Source organism: Alexandromys fortis, unplaced genomic scaffold (genome assembly GCF_014885135.2).
Source record: "Alexandromys fortis isolate MF-2015 unplaced genomic scaffold, M_Fortis_MF-2015_v1.1 scaffold_140, whole genome shotgun sequence".
NCBI classification, from domain to species: Eukaryota; Metazoa; Chordata; class Mammalia; order Rodentia; family Cricetidae; genus Alexandromys; species Alexandromys fortis.
Window position 1 is genome coordinate 3,703,251 of NW_026068048.1, and position 19,096 is coordinate 3,722,346.

The following is a 19,096-nucleotide window of genomic DNA, read 5'->3' on the forward strand; positions in this document are numbered from 1 at the left end:
GAAAGTAGCAAATAGAGCTGAGCCGCCATGGAGCTGCCAAGTCAGACATGCTGAATCTTTTCTGGTAAGCAATGACCTCGTGGTGACATACAGATTACTAGAAATGGGTTGAACCAAGATGTGAGAGTTAGCCAATAAGAGGCTAGAGCTTATGGGCCAAGCAGTAATTTAATCAATACAATCTCTGTGTGATTATTTTGGGGGTTAGCTAGCTCCTCCAACAACACTTAGTCTGATTCTCCTACAGTACAATTTCCCATACCTTTATCACTACTGAATGAGAAAAGTAACAAGAATCAAAGTAGATAAAAGTAGTCAAATCTTTGGATCCCTTTATTCCATGGCCTTCGTCAAAAACACAAAGTGGCCAGATCTTTTCCACTATAGCTTAAATATCAAAAAAGATTTATTAGTAATTTACAGTTAGCAACGTGTACACGGAGTCATTAGTGGGTCACAGGCCCACAGACTGTGTTAGTGATGTTTTACAGGTGCAAGACGGTTCTGAAAATTCCATCTTCTTGAAGTAAAATAGGAGTCAGTGTCATTGCAACAGAATTCCAGGCATAGCAGGAGGAACAGGTCAACTGATGCCTAGTTTTAATGTCTTACAAAGGGGGAAAGTTACTTATTTGAAAATACAGCGAGGTACATTCTCATTTATGATTATTTACATTCATACACTGAAAATATCTGTTATTTGGACAAATTCAATGATTTGCTACAAAATGAAGTCCATACACTATGCACGAGTAATTTATCCTTTTTAGATAATGGAATAAAATTATCAAATCTTCATTTATGTTCCAAACATTAAAAAAAAATCAAAACCTTTTAAGTCTGGAAAGCAAGGGGAAAGGACCCACCCACAGTCCTACTCCTCAGCACACCGACTTCTGCAAGGACACGTATGTTTGCTGACTTTAAACGTTTATTTTTTTTAAAAAATTAGTTGCTTTTTATACAGCTATACAAAGTTCTTAATGTTTCTTTGGCAATGGAATATAATGGAATTTTACAACTATATAAAAAAGTTACCTTTGCCTAAGAAACAGTATTTACCTGTGTGTACATAGTTGACTGACAAAATTCTACCATCCAGCACCCTAATTAAGTGTCGAAATAAGCTACCTCATATTATAGGATCTCTAAAAAGAAAGAAAAGATACAGACACGCACACATACACACACGCGCACGCACGCACGCAAACACAACCTTCTGTGGCTCAAAACACAGTATCACGGCCTATCTGCAGGCAACTCGAAGTAATCACTGAATACAATTAATTAGTGATAAGAAAATCCTTTCAGTGATGAGAAAACACTTAGCAGTTCCACTCAGCTAGCTGGAGTTCGACTCTAAGCAAGGACCATGACCTCCTGCTACTCCACACACACTTATGCTCTTGTCAAGCCTTTCTGCCTCAAAGCAACTGCAGTGTAGCTTTGAAATGAAGCAGAAAAACAAATAGATAAACCCAGTGCTGGTGACAGACAGACAGCAACTTCACTTCTTCATCTTCACAAAGACTGAAACCACTTTCCAGGACCAGGAAGAGCTAGGAGTCACCTATTTTCAAAGACTTGTTTGTAGACTATGCAGCAACTTTGTTGTCTTTCTAAAAAGGAAAAAGAAATATTAATTCATGTTCTAAGCCAAGGCTCATTAGTAAGACTTTTTTCTTAGTTTGCCTAAGTTTATTTAGGTTACTTTAAATATCCTTCTCTTATTTTCACAGAAAAAAGCTCTGTCTCCCTGGTTTCTGGAAACACTGCTTTAAGTTCCACACTTGACAGTGAGTGGGTTTTCCAGTCAGCAGAGATTGTAGCAGTGGCTGGACTGACAGGCAGGCCACTCTGCAATATGGGGGTACCTCACTGCCTTCGATTACCCTAACAATTTAACACAACAGTTTAACTTTCATTTATTTACTCATAAAACTCTTTTGAAATAAGCTTCTTAAATTCCTAAATTTTGACATCTTTTACCAAGCAATATAATAATCCAGAAGGTAACATAACATTTCTTTCTAAACCTGCATGCTAGGAGAAAGCAGTGTTATTGGATTTAGAAATCTACTTTTTAAAAATAACTTTCAAATATATTTATTTTTACTTTGATCATCTGTGTATGCATGCACACGTCAGTGCCCGTGTTTTTAAACAGAGCTCAGGAGAGGGCACTGGGTCCCTGGGGCTACAGCTACAGGGGTTGTGAGAGTTGTAAAAACCCAGTATGGGTCCTGGAACCCACACTTGAGCTCTGAAAAAGCAGCAAGCACTCTTTAACTGTTCAGCTGTCTCTCTAGACCTAAGGGTTAGTAACTTTGCCAGCAGAGTCCTGGCCCACCATACATGAAGCCCTTGGCTTTATCCCCACCACTATGTAAACTAACTGTGGTGGTGGAACACGCCTCTAGTCACAGCACTATGGAGATGGAGGCAAGAGAAACATTTAGCCTACTATACAGTAGGCTCAAGGCTAGTTTAAGCCACATAAGACCAGGCCTTAAGAAAAAAAAAAAAACTTTGTAAGCTTAAAAATTAAAAACACCAAACAACTCTTAAATTTGAACTAAGCTTGAAAACCAAACTTGACTGGAAAAATGAGAAACTATAACCAGTAAACTGACCCTAAACTCAAGTTTACATATAGTACAGTCAGTACCTCTGCTACCCTCAGACAAGCAGCTACCACAGTCTGCGCCCTCAGTCCTTGGGTTCTGCATCCTCGGGTTTTAGGAGTGGATATAAACTAGGCATTTGTACAAAGCATGTAGAAGTCTTGTCTCTCCCCTTTAGGGCCTGCACAACAGGGTGTAACAACTGTCTGCGCACTAGTCACATCACTCGACTGTGTTAGGTAATCTGCAGGGCCGGAAAAACAGGAGCTAGCAGTGAAGCCCAGCATAAAGCACCCAAGCAACATGGGTGAACTCCTGTGTCCAATCTCTAGACCCCACAAACAGGTAAGAGGATACGATGGGGGTCTATATAAACGCAACATTGTTTGATAAGAGACTTATGCACCCATGGGTTTTGGGATCCATGTGGCTCTTGGAGTTAATCCCCCTTATAGCCACACTTTTTTTTTTTTTTTTGGTGGTGGTGATGGTAAGGGTTTGAGACAGCTGAGGCTGCCCTAGAACTCACAGAGATCCTCCAGCCTCTGCCTCCCAAGAACTGGGATTAAAGGTGTGCACCACCATACCCTGCACAACACCTAATCTTTAGTGATACACATCCCAACAGTAGGACAAGAAATTCCTAGTTGAAAGAGTTAACTTCACCTGAGTGTACAATACCAAATTATTTGTACAGTGTTACTAAAAAACTGAAGCACATACGACAAAGTACAAGTTGGCACGGAAACAAATGAACTAAAAATGAACCTTCTGTCCCCCACCAAACCAACCTTCACACCTCCCAATTTCTTTCTTTTCTTTTTTTACCTTTCAGAAAGCAGTATGACCAATCCAGACCTTTTAGGGTCCAAAAGCCGTGGTTTTCTGAAAGGGTAAAAAAAAAAAGACAGGCGAAAGAGAGGGAGAGAAGTAGTGAGGGAAGGGAGGAGAAATAAAAGGGGAGGAAAGAGATAGAGTCATTTCAGATTCTTCCTCCCCCACCCCAATTAAAAAAGTGTGTGTGTGTGTGTGTGTGTGTGTGTGTGTGTGTGTGTGTGTGGCTGTGGAAATCAGAAGACCGCCTGGGGCTGCAGTTATAGGCAGGTCTGAGTTGCCTGACATGGGTGCTGACAATCAAACTTGGGTCCTCTGGAAGTTAGCAAGCACTTTTAACCACTGAGTCACCTCCAGCCCCCATTTCGGATTCTTCATTGTCTCAGGACCCTCTCTGAAGAAATGAAGACTCAGTCACCACCATGGTGACTGAAGCTACTTCACAGGAACATGAACTCAAAGCCGACTACATCGATACCCCACTCCAGATATCCCCCTTCTCCAAAAAGAAAAACAGTACAGGACACAAAGTTTATGTGTAAACCATTATTCTTAGTAAAAACTGGTGTAGAATTACAATCACTGTGTGTCCTGCTAGGAGCTAGAACCCAGTCTAACACTAAGTTTATACCTCTCAGAGGTCAATCACCTACCTCACAGGGTGAGGTGGAAGAGAGGATCAGATTTGGCTGATTCTCCATGGTCCTATCTTCACTTCTGTCTGTTAAACCAAGTTTGCTTACATTCATTCCCAAACTAATACCTATTCCAGTGCTCAAAGAACTGAGTTGTGTATGGGGGAGCTGGCAACTCTAAGAGAAGTCAGATAAGCAAGAGCAGTCTATAGAGTGAGAACCTGAGCTGAAGGGGTCTTGTCACGGCTGGGTAACAGGAGCTAATGACTTAAAGCTAATTCTGAGCAGTCTCAGCACAATATCCAAGACATTAAAATTAACATACCTGGCCCCAAATCCATCAATACTGATCTTCCACAGAGACCCTCAATAATAGCTAGTTATAAAAACCAGACAACAAAACTCAAGCCAGCAAACCTTTGCAACTCTTTTGCTTTTACCAGTAGATCTCTGTATAACAGAATTTTCCTCTTTTATTTTCTTTTCTTGTCAAAAATCTAAGATAGTAGTTCCTTAAATGACTGGCCTCTTTCACTAGATAAATTATACACAAAAGCACACCAATAGAGTACCGTAATTCTTCCCCAGCTGTTGGTGAATGCCAGTATACCAGAGGGCTCTCAAGAGCGTGCCATAATAAGAAAACAAGAGCCGAGTGAGTTCTCTACAAACCTATATTAAGAGCAGTGACTCAAGAGCCGACCTGCTAGGCCCAACACTCAGTGTCATCCCTCTCTGGTTCTGTGACCTTGGGCAGGTTATTTAATATCTCTCTATCTGTCTCCTTTGTAAGACGTAGATAATAATAGAGCCGTCTCACAGAGCTGCCGCGAGGTTTGAGTCAGTGTGTGAGAACCATGCAGCACTGTGCTTGTCACTCACTCACTACTATGTGAACACCAACGTTTTCAGATGTGCAGATTTAAAGCAAAGTGTTAAAGTGCAAAAATCTAGTAATATGAAATAAAGGTAATAGTCATTTTTTTAAAACTGTATAGTTTTAGTATTCCTTAGTGTTTCCCTTAAAAATTTTTCTTTTAAAAGACAGAAAAAAGGTAACACTAACATAACACAGCAGCTACCAGAGTATTTCTTTTTTTTTTTGGGGGGGGGGGCGCACAGGTCTAAGAGATTTTACTGGTTCATGAAATCTGAACTCCTAGCTCTAGTAAAAAGGCAAAAATCACCAGTCTTCTAAACTCCCTTGGGCTGAAAGAGCAGTCAGGCTACAGGCAGCACTCTAACTGCTGCTTAGCCTGATGCCACCTTGAAGTACTCAAGAGCACTTTCTTTTTCTCAGGCTGACCTTGAACTCAGAGACCCACCTGTTTTGCTTCCCTAGTGCTGGGATTAAAGGCCTGTACCACCAAACCCAGCTCTTTTTCATTCATTAGTCAAGAAACTATGGTCTTTTTTGTTAAAATAGATATTCTAATCATGTATATTCTCTAAGAAGTTAAATTGAAAGTTATTCTGATGTTTTAAAAATAATTCTGCCCAAACAGATACAAGTAAAATGTTCTGAAGGCCAATCCCACAGCATGTTGCTATACTTACCCTATATTCAAAATCTGCAAACTCCCTGCCCCCACGACCACCTCTGAATCCACCACGAAAACCTCGGGGGGCAGTGAAGGTCCCTCCTCGGCCACTGCCACGTCCCCTGCCACCACGGAAGCCAAGGCCCCCTCGGCCTCGGTAGCCCCCACGGCCACGATGAGGACGAAGCGGGATCCCAAACGTCTCAGCATTTAACCTTCTCTCCTCAGCCCATGTTGGTCTCCTGTCTCTGTCATATTAAGAGCAGATGGACATTAGTGTGTTAGCTCAAAGAGTGGATCTCTCAGCAAGTCTATGTAGCCCCAATTCTGGATAAATTTAATCGATTTCTCAAAATTAATTAACAACAACAACAAAACAAGCAGTTAATGTAAATTCTTCCAAGCCTTCCTGGCATGCAAGCCCGATACACTTCTGTAGTATGTTTTCACATGATACAGAGTCTAGTTTCTTATAAATACAACTGATAAAAGCTTTAATATGAAGATAATTAAGACTGAGAGAATTCGCAGATTCCACTTGACCCATAGAAAGGAAGACAGAGTTGGCAGGAAAGTCGTCTTAGAGAAGCTAGGAGATGGAGGCCCTCGGTATCCTAGCTCCTAATTGGACCTGATGCAATTAACCCAGCAAGAGCTTGTGTGGTTACAGTAGACGTTGGGCCTAGCAGGCTCAGGCCTCCCTATCCATGCTTAAACTGCACCAAGCTGCAGTCAGGACAAAGGTGATATGATGTGTACAGAATGTCTTCTGTAGCCCTTCACTCACTGTGCTGGGCTCTGGACCTCTAATATGACAGACTGTACTGTATGAGGCAATTCTGAAGAAACATTTTCCATCTGAGTTTGGTTTCATTTGAATTACAATGCAGACAGGGTAACACAAAGGAAAGGTTTATATGCTATACTAATGCTTCTGTTTTAACTAGTATCTAAATGTAACTAAATCCTTACAAAAGTATAAGCTGTTCTTTTCAAGACAGATCAGAGGGTTGGCTCTGAACCCTCATCCTCCTGACTCCACCTCCTACCCAAGTGCTGGGATTATAGGTTAAAGTCCATGATTCTTTTTCTTTCTTCTTGTTTTTTTGAGGCGGGGTTTTTCTGTAGCGCTGTGAGGTCTGTCCTGAACTCACTATGTAGACCAGGCTGGCCTCGAACTCACAGAGATCCACCTACTCTGCCTCCCAATTAAAGGTGTGTGTCATTCCTGGTCCCTTTATGTGTTTATTTATTTTTACTATTTAAAATTATTTGCAGTTTTGTGTGTGTGCCTCTTTTTCCTTTTGTGTTACTAGGATAAAGCCTAGGGCCTCGCATATGCTAGGAAAGTATTCCTCTACTGAGCTACAGTATCCTCAACCTTTACTGTTTTAGAAAAAATATCATTTTAAAACTTTTGGGCTGGTGAGATGGCTCAGTTGATAAAGGTGCTTGCCAGCAAGTTTGACATCTGGGTTCCATTTCTGGAAAAAAACATGCTAAGAGGAAAGAACTAATTTCCCTTAAATTGTCCTCTGGCTACCACATCCACTCTATAGAATGCATGTGCATGCAAACAACCAACCAAACAACACCCCCACCCCCAAAAAAAAACCTTATCAACAGAAATTTCTTTTAGGAAAAGAAAAAAATCATTACAAAAATCAATTGTGGGGGCTAGAAAGTTGGTTCAATAGTTAAGAGCACTGGTTACTCTTCTAGAAGACCCAGGTTCAACCCTAAGCTCCCATAGCGTCTCACAACCTTCTCCAACTACAATTCCAAGGAATCTGATGCCCTCCTTCTGGCCTGTGGGCACTGCATGCACATGATGATGTACAGACAAGACACACATGCAGGCAAAATACCACTATAACACATAAAATAAAAATAGTAAATCTTATAAATTCATTGAAGTCATAGGTATTTTACATGCCAATGCCCCGAGATAACATGAAAAGATTGTACCTATTATCATCACAGGAAATGTTGTCAAAGAAGGATTTAGTTTTGTCGTAGTAGCAGTTGGGACCAAGAGGATCTTCTTCATCAGCATTTCCTTCACTGTTCTGTGTATCAACTCCGGAGTCTCCTTTATCTTCACCATTTACAGGTTTCTCTTGTTTCTCAAGTTTATCTTCTAATGAAAAACATGCAAGTTAAGATTCTAAACATCCAAGCTGTAAAACATCTTCACCTCAAAGATAATAATTATTTTCTGATTAAAAAAATAAAAATTTACCTTTTAATTTAAGTTTATTATGAAACTCTCTGTCGATTTCCTCCTTGTTAAATTGTGCATTTGCACTTTCAAAGTCAAAGTCTTTCTCAAATTTCATTGGACCATCTCGACGAATACCAAATCTTCCCCTGCCACCTCGATGGCCCCCACGTCCTCTCCTTGGAACAGAAGGAACACCTGGAACTACGCAAGAAAGAATATAACAAACATTCAGCATGTAGCAGCTGGTTTAGGACAGTACTGCAGTCTTTGTATGAAACGATCTACAATATAAAGGTCTCTATATGTATAGCATATATGTATTTTTATATAAATAAGAAATGGGGGGTGGAGTGGAGAGATAGTTTAATGATTAAAAACACTGGCTCCTCCTGCAGAGAACCAGTGTTTAGTTCTCAGCATTCACATGGTGGTTTACAACCATTCAAAACTCTAGTTCCAGGGAGTGACTTATGCCTTCTTCTCATCTCAGCAGGTACTAGGCACACATGTACACAGACATACATGCAATTAAAGCATGCATACACATATAAAAAAATCTTAAAATAACAACAATCCCCCCCCTGAAATTGGGGCTGGAGAGACGGCTCAATGAGTAAAGGAGCTTGCTGTCAAGCCTGACTGATGACCTGTGTACAATCCCTGGGACCCAAATGATGCTAAGAGAGAACTAAATTCCACAAGTTATCCTGACCTCCACATCTGTACTGTGACACACCTGAACAATGGCACATATACAGAAATAAACAAACACAACAAACAAACAAAAACAACTCCTGCAAGTTGTCCTTTGATCTCTATGGGTGCACTGCAGCATACACATGCCCATATACACAGAGAAAAACAAACAAACAAACTGATGTCAAAAAGATACCAAAAAAAATTAAGTTGCTAGTGGCATACACTTTTAATCCCAGCACTCGGGAGGCAGAGAGAGGTGGATCTCTGTGAGTTTGAGGCCAGCTTGGTCTACAGAGCTAGTTCCAGAAAGGCTCCAAAGCTATAGAGAACCCCCCGTCTCAAATCCGCCCCCCAAAAAAAGAGAGAAAGTTGCTAAGTTAGTATGTATATTAAAAAATAGAAATAAAAGTTTTTAATGTAATTTTTATACAGTTATGTCTATAAAGACCATAACAAAGAGATGTATAATTAACAGATCTGGAGCCTTCTTCACTATATAAACACAGTCTCTAGAAATTCTGTTCCTTCTGCCATGTACCCCAAACCCCAAGTGTCAGGTCCTTTGCGGAAAGGATAACAGGAAATAAGAAGTACGTAAGAGCATAAGTGAACACTAATTAGCACAAACTGCAGGAAAAGATGCTTTTCTCACAGTTCAGATAAACAACAGACAAGAGAAGCACCAGTCCTTACTGGTTCCAAGCACTTCCTGCTTTCACTGTTTCTTCTAAGCAGCTCCACTTATTCAAGTCTTCCAGATCTATGTATTCTCTTTCTACAACACCACCACAGGATCTCAGTCAGTCACTGAGATGTGATTAAGTAATACAAAGTAGTATAATTCATAGTGAAAACTTGGGAACGCAAACATCCAGTACATGTGTGACTAAGTTAAAAATAGAATATGGAATAGTACTTAGTGTGAGTTTAACTTAAAAAAAAAAAGTACAATGAAGTCAATGAAGTACAAACTGAATAGTTCCATGAACTGTGTAACATACTGGCAAGAATCAGAAGTGACTACAAGGTAACAGAGCTGTGCTCACTGTTTGCTAAGGAATAGCAAACCGAGTTTGAGAAAAAACAACCATAAGCAACAGATCCAGACCATTAAGTCTAGATAAGCAGGTCTTTTAACACATTCAATTTTATTATTAAAAGCAACTCAGTTCCACTCCAGGAAACAGGGCATGATTCACCTTAAAGTCCCACATAAAGAATGTAAAATCCAAGGAGAACCTGTAAGAACACGTTCTGTTAGTGACCCTTAGTGGTGGATGAGGGTAGTGAAGCTTTTTAGTTATCTTTTGTTTATTTTTATGATAATAGAGACTGGCTCTAAGGCATTCTGGACACTAGGCACGCATTCTACCATTGAGAGTTATCTCCAACACAGGTGGTGAGTTTAAGGAAGATAAATTTACTTATTACTTAACAAAGTATTATTAAAAGATTTATGAAAAGACTACATGTATATATGTATATGCACATGCCTGCAAAGTCAGAAAGGGGTGCACGAGATGCCAGCTTTAGTGCTAGGAAACAGACATTTCCCTGCAAGAGCAGCAAGCACTCTTGACCGCTGAGGCATTTCTACAGCTTCTTACATAACTTTGCATGATAAACTATGGTAATTATTCTAAGAGATTATTCACCTGTTTAAAATATAGTAACTACTCCACAACAAACAAAACATAAAAATCCACACAGAAAGCAGTAAGCCACTACCCAGGAGGTAAAGGAGGATCGCTTCAGTCCAGGGGGTCCAGGCCAGCCCAGGCCACAGAGAGAGCACCCCAAACAAGTAGAAGTGAAACGTGTGCTCATACACTTAAAAACAGCACACCGAGGTGCCTAACAATAAATACAAAGATTACTTCCTAATCGCCATCTAAATTAAGGTGATTATATGTTACTACTATGCTTTAACTTGGAACAGTTTTAGCTTTTATTTTCCATTAATAAACTGGAAATGAACAAAAACATGCTTTTTAAATATTAAATATTGCCAAAGAAAATGTAAAACCTCATTAAATCAATAACCACAAAAGAAAATGAAAAGTTCTTATACAGTACTTCATTTAAAAAGACAGCTCAGAAGCCAGGCGGATCTCTGTGAGGCCAGCCTGGTCTACAAGAGCTAGTTCCATGTTTATCCTGGTTTTGTTTGTTTGTTTTTGTTTTTCAAGACAGGGTTTCTCTGTAGCTTTGGTCTGTCCTGGAACTAGCTCAGGGATTTAGAGCACTCATTGCTTTTAGGAGGTAACCCAGGTTTGGTTACCAGGACCCAGATTAGGTGACTCACAACTATATGTAACTCCAGTTTCAGGGGATCCGACAAGCATGTGGTATATAATATATATATTATATATAATATACACATACACATACATACATATATATATGCTTACAGGCAAAATATTCATTCACACAAAATAAATTAAAAAAAAAAAAAGCAAAAATCTTTGGGCTAAATCTGTTGGCACATGCCTACAATGCCAGCACTTGGGAGGCAGAATCAGGAGTTGGAGACCATCCCTGATTATTCAGTAATCTCCAGACTAGCTTGGTCTGCATGACACTGTCTTAAACAACAACAACAGCAACAAAACAAACAAAAACACAAACTCTGGATATTTAAATACTTTTTAAAAAACATTAATTTAATCAGATTTAGCAGCAAGCACCTTTATCTAAAGAGCCAGCCATCTTGCTGGAGCCTTAAATACAAAAAAGGAAGAAGGGGGATGGAGAAACGGTTCAGAGGTTAAGAGAATTGGCTGTACTTCCAGAAGACCTGTGATCAATTCCACAGATCCGGTGCTCTCTTCTGGCCTGCAGGCATATAATGCAGGCAGAACACTTTATACTTAATAAATAGATCTTAAAAAGAAAATTTTGTTTTGGGGACTGGAAATTGCTCAGAGGTAAAGAGCACTGGCTGATCTTCCAGAGGACCTAGGATTCCCAACACCCACATGGCAGTCCACAACTGTCTGTAACTCCAGCTTCAAGTGATCTGATGCCCTCTTCTGACCTCCGTGGGCACCCAGGTACACACTTGGCAATCATACACATATACATACATGCAGGCAAACACTCAATATACACTTAAAAAACAATTCAATAGGCTGAGGATTGCTGAGGGTAACATTCCCCTGCTATACAACTGTGAGGGCTGCAGTCCAGATGCCCGCCACCTACATAAATGCTGGGTGGTCATGGTAGCCCACACCTATGATCCCAGCTCTCAGAAGGCAAACACAGGAGATCCCTGGAGCAAGCCAGCTAGCTAAACCAGCCTAATTAACAAGCTTAGGGTTCAAGTAAGAAAGCCTTCCTCAGTATATAAGATGAAGAGATCTGATGTCAACCTCTGACCTCCGTACACATGCCCATTGACACATAAGCACAAGGACTCAAGTTTTGAAGATAAGTGGATCCCTGGAGCTCAACAATCAGCCAGCAGTCGAGTTAATGAACTCCAGGTTCAGTGAGAGATGCTTCCCTCAAAAATAATGTGGAGAGTAATCAAAAAGACACCAAATATTACCCTCTAAACTCTACCCCCATATGCACATACATGCATTATGTACCTGCATGCATATACATCCACAAGAACATGTACATAATCCCCCAAATCCAAAGGCAACTGTGTATCATTAAGTAAGAGTCTTTTCCAGAAAAATAGTACTTCAGAAAAATTAAATATAGACATAAGAAAATAAAAAAAGTGCATTGTGGTATTAAAAGTCCATTTTCCAGCTTCCTTCCCAATTGTGCACTAGCAAAACTAGGAAACAGATATCGGTAGAATGCAATTAACCAAACTACATCTTCCTAAGATGTCACCTACTTCTGACATTCACCTTCTGGTCTGTCTTTTTATGGAGGTCAGCAACAGTCTGCCCCATGTGCAGACTCACAACAAGCCACTGCCTTGGGGTCAGTCCTCTGTAGTCAACAATTCCCACCTTTCTTTTTATAGCAACTATGCATTTCTTTGAAATGCTTTCCCCCATTGAGATCCACAGCACACGGCCTTCAGATCCAGGTAGCTGCTAGGTGTGGTGGCACATGCCTTTTATCCCAGCACTTGGGATGTAGAGTTCCAAGACAGTCAGGGATATACAGCGAGGACCTGTTACAACCAGCCAAGCAAGCAAGCAAGCAAGCAAGCAAGCAAGCAAGCAAGCAAGCAAGCAAAAAACCCCTCCAATCAAATAAACCCAAACCAGCTAGAGCCAGGTAACTTACCTATTTGCCTCTTGCTATCATTCCTGAGCTGCTCATTTTCTGGCCTTGGGACTTTGTGTACTTCAGCTATAGAAAGAGACATGCACAGTGACAAATCAATTCAGAATATATACCCAAAATTTTCCACAAAGTTAGAATGGAGATGACAACACCCCAAACAAACAAAAAACCCCACACACTCCCACCACTTTGAATGAAATTTGAAAGACCGAACACTATTAAAATAAAGTTCAGCTTAAACCTGCTAGGGTCGTTCACATAAAGTAACCCTCTTAATGAAATGAGGAGATGGAGAGTGATCATCAGTGCAGGAACAGTAAACGGCTTAGCTCTACCTCGCCTGTGCTCTTGGTTGTCTATTGCTTTCTGGCTGGTAGATGGCAAAGGCCTGGTTGGTACAGGGCTCCTTCTCCCAACAGGTGCTGGAGCAGGTAAGTGGGCCGAGGCGGTCTGTACTGCTTGTTCCATGGTTGGACTTTTTCTCAAAGGGTCTAACTGAGGGCTTGATCGACCTAAAATGTAACCAAAAGATAATAAACTACCCTAACCTAGAATTTCAAAACCATCTAGACCCTTTAAAAATAAGTCTAGAATTTTATTCTGCTAACTCAAATCCTCAGCATAAAACTGAATTAATTTTATGAGACCAGTGCTTAAATCTACTTATCTTTAGTGGGCTGATTATTCAGCCAATGAAAACAAAACAAAAAAACAAAAACAAAAAAACCCCCACAAAAAATACAGTAACAACATCACTGCCATGAATTTATCCATGTTTCTTTCTTTGTTCTTCTTCTTTCTTTCTTTCTTTCTTTTTTTTTTTTTAAAGACAGGGTTTCTCTTTGTAACAGTCCTAGCTGTCCTGGTACTCACTCCATAGACCAGAGTGGTCTCAAACTCAGAGATCCGCCTGGCTCTGCCTCCTGAGTGCTGGGATGCAAATATCACGCTGTAGGCATGTCAAATGGAGGCTTTCCTAATCACAGGATTATACTGACACATTCAGATTTTTTTTTTTTTTTGAGACAATCTCATATAGTTCAGGCTGGCCTTCAGCTCCTGATCCTCCTGCCTCCATCACCCAAGTGGTAGGATTCCAGGTATGAATACCCATGTAAATGACTAAAGCATGGAGCTCTGCTCTAAGAATATACAGAACAATAAAGCACGGCAGGCAGATGGTTCTTACAAGCCTTACCTGTTTGGGTAATTAAATGTCAGAATTTAAAAGACAGCAAAAACAAACTCTTCTGAGAACTCCAGAACAGTCACACTCATTCCCAAAGTCATACAGAAACTCTCCTGCCTTGTCTCTATTTATAAGGGGTTTGACTTATTTATTATGTATATAGTGTTCTGCCTGCATGTATGCCTGCACACCAGAAGAGGGCACCAGATCTCATTAGAGACAGTTGTGAACCACAATGTGGTTGCTGGGAATTGAACTCAGGACCTCTCGAAGAGAAGCCAGTGCTCTAAACCTCTGAGTCATCTCTCTAGCCCCTATCATTGCTTTTCTAAGAAGAAAGCCTACAACTCAGAAATCATCAGTACAGAAATAAAAACAAAGGGAGACACACAGAGTGAGTCACTGGCTCATTGGCCGTATATTAAATTTCCTTTTTACTAACAACTTATTAATCACAGTGTTGATTTTGCTACAAATAGGAAATGTAGGGTATATAATTAGGAATAAATCCAGAAACGATTTCAGCAAAATCAAAACAACATTTTTGAGTGTTTGAGTGACCATTACATTGCTATCATAGAGTTAAAAGAAAATTTCATGTATTTATGCAGAATTCAGAAATTTATTTAGTTTTTTTAAAAAATATGTTTATTTATTACACATACAGTGTTCTGCTTGCATGTATACTTGCAGGCCAGAAGAGGGCACCAGATCTCATTACAGATGGTTGTGAGCCACCATGTGGTTGCTGGAATTGAACTCAGGACCTCTGGAACATCAGGCAGTGTTCTTAACCTCTGAGCCATCTCTCCAGTCCCCTATTTAGGTTTTTTTTTTTTTTTTTGAGTCAGTGTTTCACTGTGTAGCCTTAGCTGGCCTGGAACAGAGATCCATAAGCCTCTGCCTCCAAAGTGCTGGGATTAAAGGTGTTTATTACCACGACCAGATTTATTATTTTCTTTTAAAAAGATTTTATTTTATTTTTGTTTTGTGTATGTGTTTGTCTGTGCACCTGAATATGGTTGCTTGAGAAGAAACTCCTGGGGCAGGAGTTTCCCGTGGGGCTGAGTTGTCTGATACACATCCTTTGCAAGAGCAACACAAGCTCTTGCTGAGTCACCTGTCCAGCCCCTGAAATCCAAACATTTTATTTGGTAAAATTTAAATGGATTCTTAGGCTTTCTGTGCCGTGGATTTATACAAATATTCACATCAAAATTTAATAAAAATACTTCTGTTTTCAAGTCTTCAGTACGAGGTAAGGAATTCAATCTTACTTTTCTTAAACTACCAGACACCAACAACCCTTACGGAAATAATCAGCCCTTTTCTACTATAATTTAATCTAGAAATCTTTTTTTAAAGATTTATTTATTTATTTATTATGTATACAACATTCTGCCTCCATGTATGCCCACATGCCAGAGGAGAGCGCCAGATCTCATTACAGATGGTTGTAAGCCACCATGTGGTTGGTGGGAATTGAAGTCAGGACCTCTGGAAGAGCAGACGGTGCTCTAAACCACTGAGCCATCTCTCCAGCCCTAATCTAGAAATCTTAATCATCTACGTAATCCCACTCCTTTCCCTATACCTGTTGTGCAGAGGATCAAACCCAGATCATAACACACAGCTAGGGAGCGTTCTACTACTAAACTATACCACCAGATATCACATTTTGTATTAATGGTGGGGCTGTTTCCAACATTGTATACTGTTTTATTCATCGCTAAAAATTTATTCTTATAGTTTTATTATACCAAGTAGGTAAATTTGTTATTTTTCAAGTATGTTCTGCTATACGTCCAGGTGTATTTTAACATCTATTTTTTACAATTTTTTTAATGCATATGATGCTTTGCCTGCATGTGTACCATGCATGCGCAGTCTCCACAATGAAGAGGAGGTTGGATCTTCTGAGATTGGCGTTACACATGATTATGAGCCTTCACATGGATGTTGAGAATCAAACCTTGGTCCTCTGGAAAAAGCAGTAGTGCTCTTAAACTCTGAGCCACCTCTCCAATCCTATTTATTTATCATTCTTTCTTTCTTACTTTTTTTTTTAAATAAAAAATTTATTTATTTTATTTGTATACAGGCATACCAGAAGAGGGCACCAGATCTTATTACTGACAGTTGTGAGTCATCATGTGGCTGCTGGGAACTGAACTCAAAACCTCTGGAAGAGCAACCAGTGCTCTTAATCTCTGAGCCATCTGTTCAGCCCCAAAGTCTTATTTTATAATTAAGGAAATTAAGGCTTATTATTTTTCAGTAAGAGCTCTAACATAAAATATAGCAAAACAAAGATAAAATACATTTATATTAGTTTTAAAAAGTCTGAAAAAACATAACAAAATGTAAATATCACCACTTGTGGGTAGCAAGATTATGGTTTTGTTTTATTCTTTATGCTTCTATTTCCAAGTCATTTACAGAAAATCTTTAAAATTTAATACACATCTATATATTTAAATTTTTCTGTTTAATTATGCTTGAGTGTGGGGTATCTTTCAGTTCAAAGAAGCTAGAGGTTATCAGCTTAGATCCCGCTGGAGTCATGGTCAGGTTTAAGCTGTCCCATGAGGGTACTGGGAACTCATCTCAGGTCCTTAGCAAGACTAATTCTAATTAAGTCCTCTTCACTGGAGCCAACTCCATACTCACTATGTTAGCCAGCACGAGCAATGTTGGCTACAATTACTTTAAGGCTTGTGCCTTGAAGAACAAAACATACAGGATTATGCTTATTAGTACTGGCACGATTTGATCTTTACCAGCTTTGCCCTGTGACTGTTCAACCTTTGTGAAGTGAAATCTACACTGCACTACTGAAAAAGTGAAGCAACAACCCATCACACTGACTGCAGCAGTGGACAAAGCAGACACAGGACTGTGTGATTAAAGATTATAAGACTATCTCGAAGAACAGAATTTTTTCAAAAATGACAACAGGATCCCTTCAGCTTACTAAAATGTTAATCTCCAGGTTCCAGGGCTTCTAATATTCCAGATCTCGCTTATGGCCTATATTTTCAGAAGCACTACAAAATGGGTCGTTGTGGTGATCCAGAGACCGAAGGTCCCATATCTGTTTGGTCTTAGGAGAGACTCAATAGCATGCACATCTGCAGTACATTTCTCTGGATGGGTTTTCAAATTCACCTAGCATAGTTCAACGTTCAGTTATGAGTCTAGGACGAATCTGATAAACTTTGAAAACAAATGTTAATTAAACACAGAATACTTGTTATTTCAATTCCAATGTGTAGAAAGTTTAAAAAGTACAAATAAATAGTAGAAGTCATTAAGCAAAACTTTATTGCAATAAAGTAACCAGGAAAAAAACTTCCAAACTAGTGAGGTTATGTTGGCACACACCTGTAACCCCAGCACTCAGAAGGTGAAGGCAAGAATATACTGAATTAGCCTAAGACAAAGGAGCAAAAGTTCTGTCTTGAAAACAGAATTTAAAGAGCCAAGCACCAATGATACATACTGCTCATAAACCACCAGAACAAAGCAAAAACTGCTAGGGAAGTTTAGAATCCAAGTACTTGATAGGCAGAACAACTTACCTTGGGCTAGCTGTGGTTTCACAGATCTTGTATCTTGTGTGAAGGCAGAACCAACTGCGCTGCTCTGGGATAAGGTACTGCTATTTGATGTTTCTGTTCCAAAGGATGTCAAGGAGTTTCCAGCTTGAAAAGATTAAAACAAGCAAACAAAAGAAATCACCATTTTACTGATTGTCTGGGTATCCAACCCATACTTATAAAAAAACATGTTGCAAAAATAGACACACAATCAGATAGTGAACAGCAGAAACAATACCGTAGACACTGACATTAATTTCAATTATTTCTGTAAGGTAAATCAGATTCTTCTGCTAGAGCTTTCCATCATTAATGGCAGTAGACAACAGACTTGGTCTGTAACGCTTTCTACTCTGAAGAACTATGGTGTTGCCTTTTGCCCAAAGCAGCTACAAAAGAGTGAGAATTATGAGTAACAAAATGACTAGAAAGGACCCAGTTCTCTGCCATACTTGTTCCACGAATCTTCTCTAAGATGAGTGGTTGAGGCTTTATATATGGCACTCTTTTAATACTCTATCCAAGAAGGTTGTCCCTGTATTTCAACAATCCCTACCTCACCTCTCATTTGTATACCTCTATGATGGTAGTCAGAATAAGCTCTTAATATATTTACACTGCTATAGTATTTGAGAACCTTCTAATGGTTACCAATGTCCCCCAACTATTACCTCAGTTTATAAAGCCCTCATTACCCGCCCCTCTTCTCACATCACTTTGCATATTTGAACCTGTGTAATATGTAAATCGCTCTTAAAATGCAATCTGCTCATTTCGATGGGGCACTCCAGTTCTTTCAACTATTTCTAACTACTTCAGCCATGGTGTTTAAGACACTTTGCTGCTCCCCAGACTCCTCCTGATCTGATGAGTTCTACTCTTCCAAACCCTTAAAATGGGCCACCAGAATGCAGTAGTGTCTCACACATGGAGTGCTCTCACCCTCCCTCCAAGGCATATTCCAGGGAGGCTTCCACTCTGGCCAGCTCTGGAAGAGATGGAACATCACCCCCACACACTCTGGGAACACAGCAAGCATTTTTAAAGATCCTGCTCTTGTTCTGAGGCCAGACAAACATAAGCTACCCTGAGGGTGTGTACTCTTATCCCCTTGCTTGCTGCCTGCTGGAGTGTCAATTCAATTGTAGCAAATTCTGTACCTTCTACTCTTCTCATGGTGACCCAGTTCTGCTACTGATTCACATCTGTATGTATCCAGCCATCCCTCCATCTATCTATCTAATGTATATCTTGCAGTTATGGACAGTTGTGAGCTGGACCAGAAGCCCAGGGATGGCACCACCCACCATGGGCTGGACCCTCCCATTGCTCACCAATTCAGAAAATGCCTTAGAGCTGGATCTTGAAAGGCATTTATTTCCTCAGATGAAGCTCCTTCCTCTGATTACTCTAGCTGGTGTCAATTTGACACATAAAACCACCCAGTACACAGGGTAATTAATAGGCACGAACCATGATGGCCTCCAAATCACT

General features: G+C 39.9%; 1 protein-coding gene across 4 annotated transcripts in view; it reads right to left on the reverse strand.

Annotated features, from left to right (window-relative positions):
- Positions 1 to 315: 315 nt before the first annotated feature.
- Lsm14a (LSM14A mRNA processing body assembly factor) overlaps positions 316 to 19,096 on the reverse strand; it is a 42,901-nt gene continuing 24,120 nt past the window's right edge. Inside the window, exons 4-11 of one of the 4 annotated variants that reach the window (XM_050118988.1) lie at positions 17,585 to 17,707; positions 13,150 to 13,326; positions 12,815 to 12,880; positions 7,877 to 8,059; positions 7,603 to 7,774; positions 5,651 to 5,882; positions 3,453 to 3,509; positions 316 to 1,619 (exon numbers count right to left, since the gene is read on the reverse strand). In XM_050118988.1, the coding sequence (XP_049974945.1) occupies positions 3,486 to 3,509; positions 5,651 to 5,882; positions 7,603 to 7,774; positions 7,877 to 8,059; positions 12,815 to 12,880; positions 13,150 to 13,326; positions 17,585 to 17,707 (977 nt within the window). In that variant the 3' untranslated portion in view covers positions 316 to 1,619; positions 3,453 to 3,485. The remainder of the gene's footprint in view (positions 1,620 to 3,452; positions 3,510 to 5,650; positions 5,883 to 7,602; positions 7,775 to 7,876; positions 8,060 to 12,814; positions 12,881 to 13,149; positions 13,327 to 17,584; positions 17,708 to 19,096) is intronic. The other 3 variants (XM_050118990.1, XM_050118989.1, XM_050118991.1) reach the window with 3 other exon arrangements.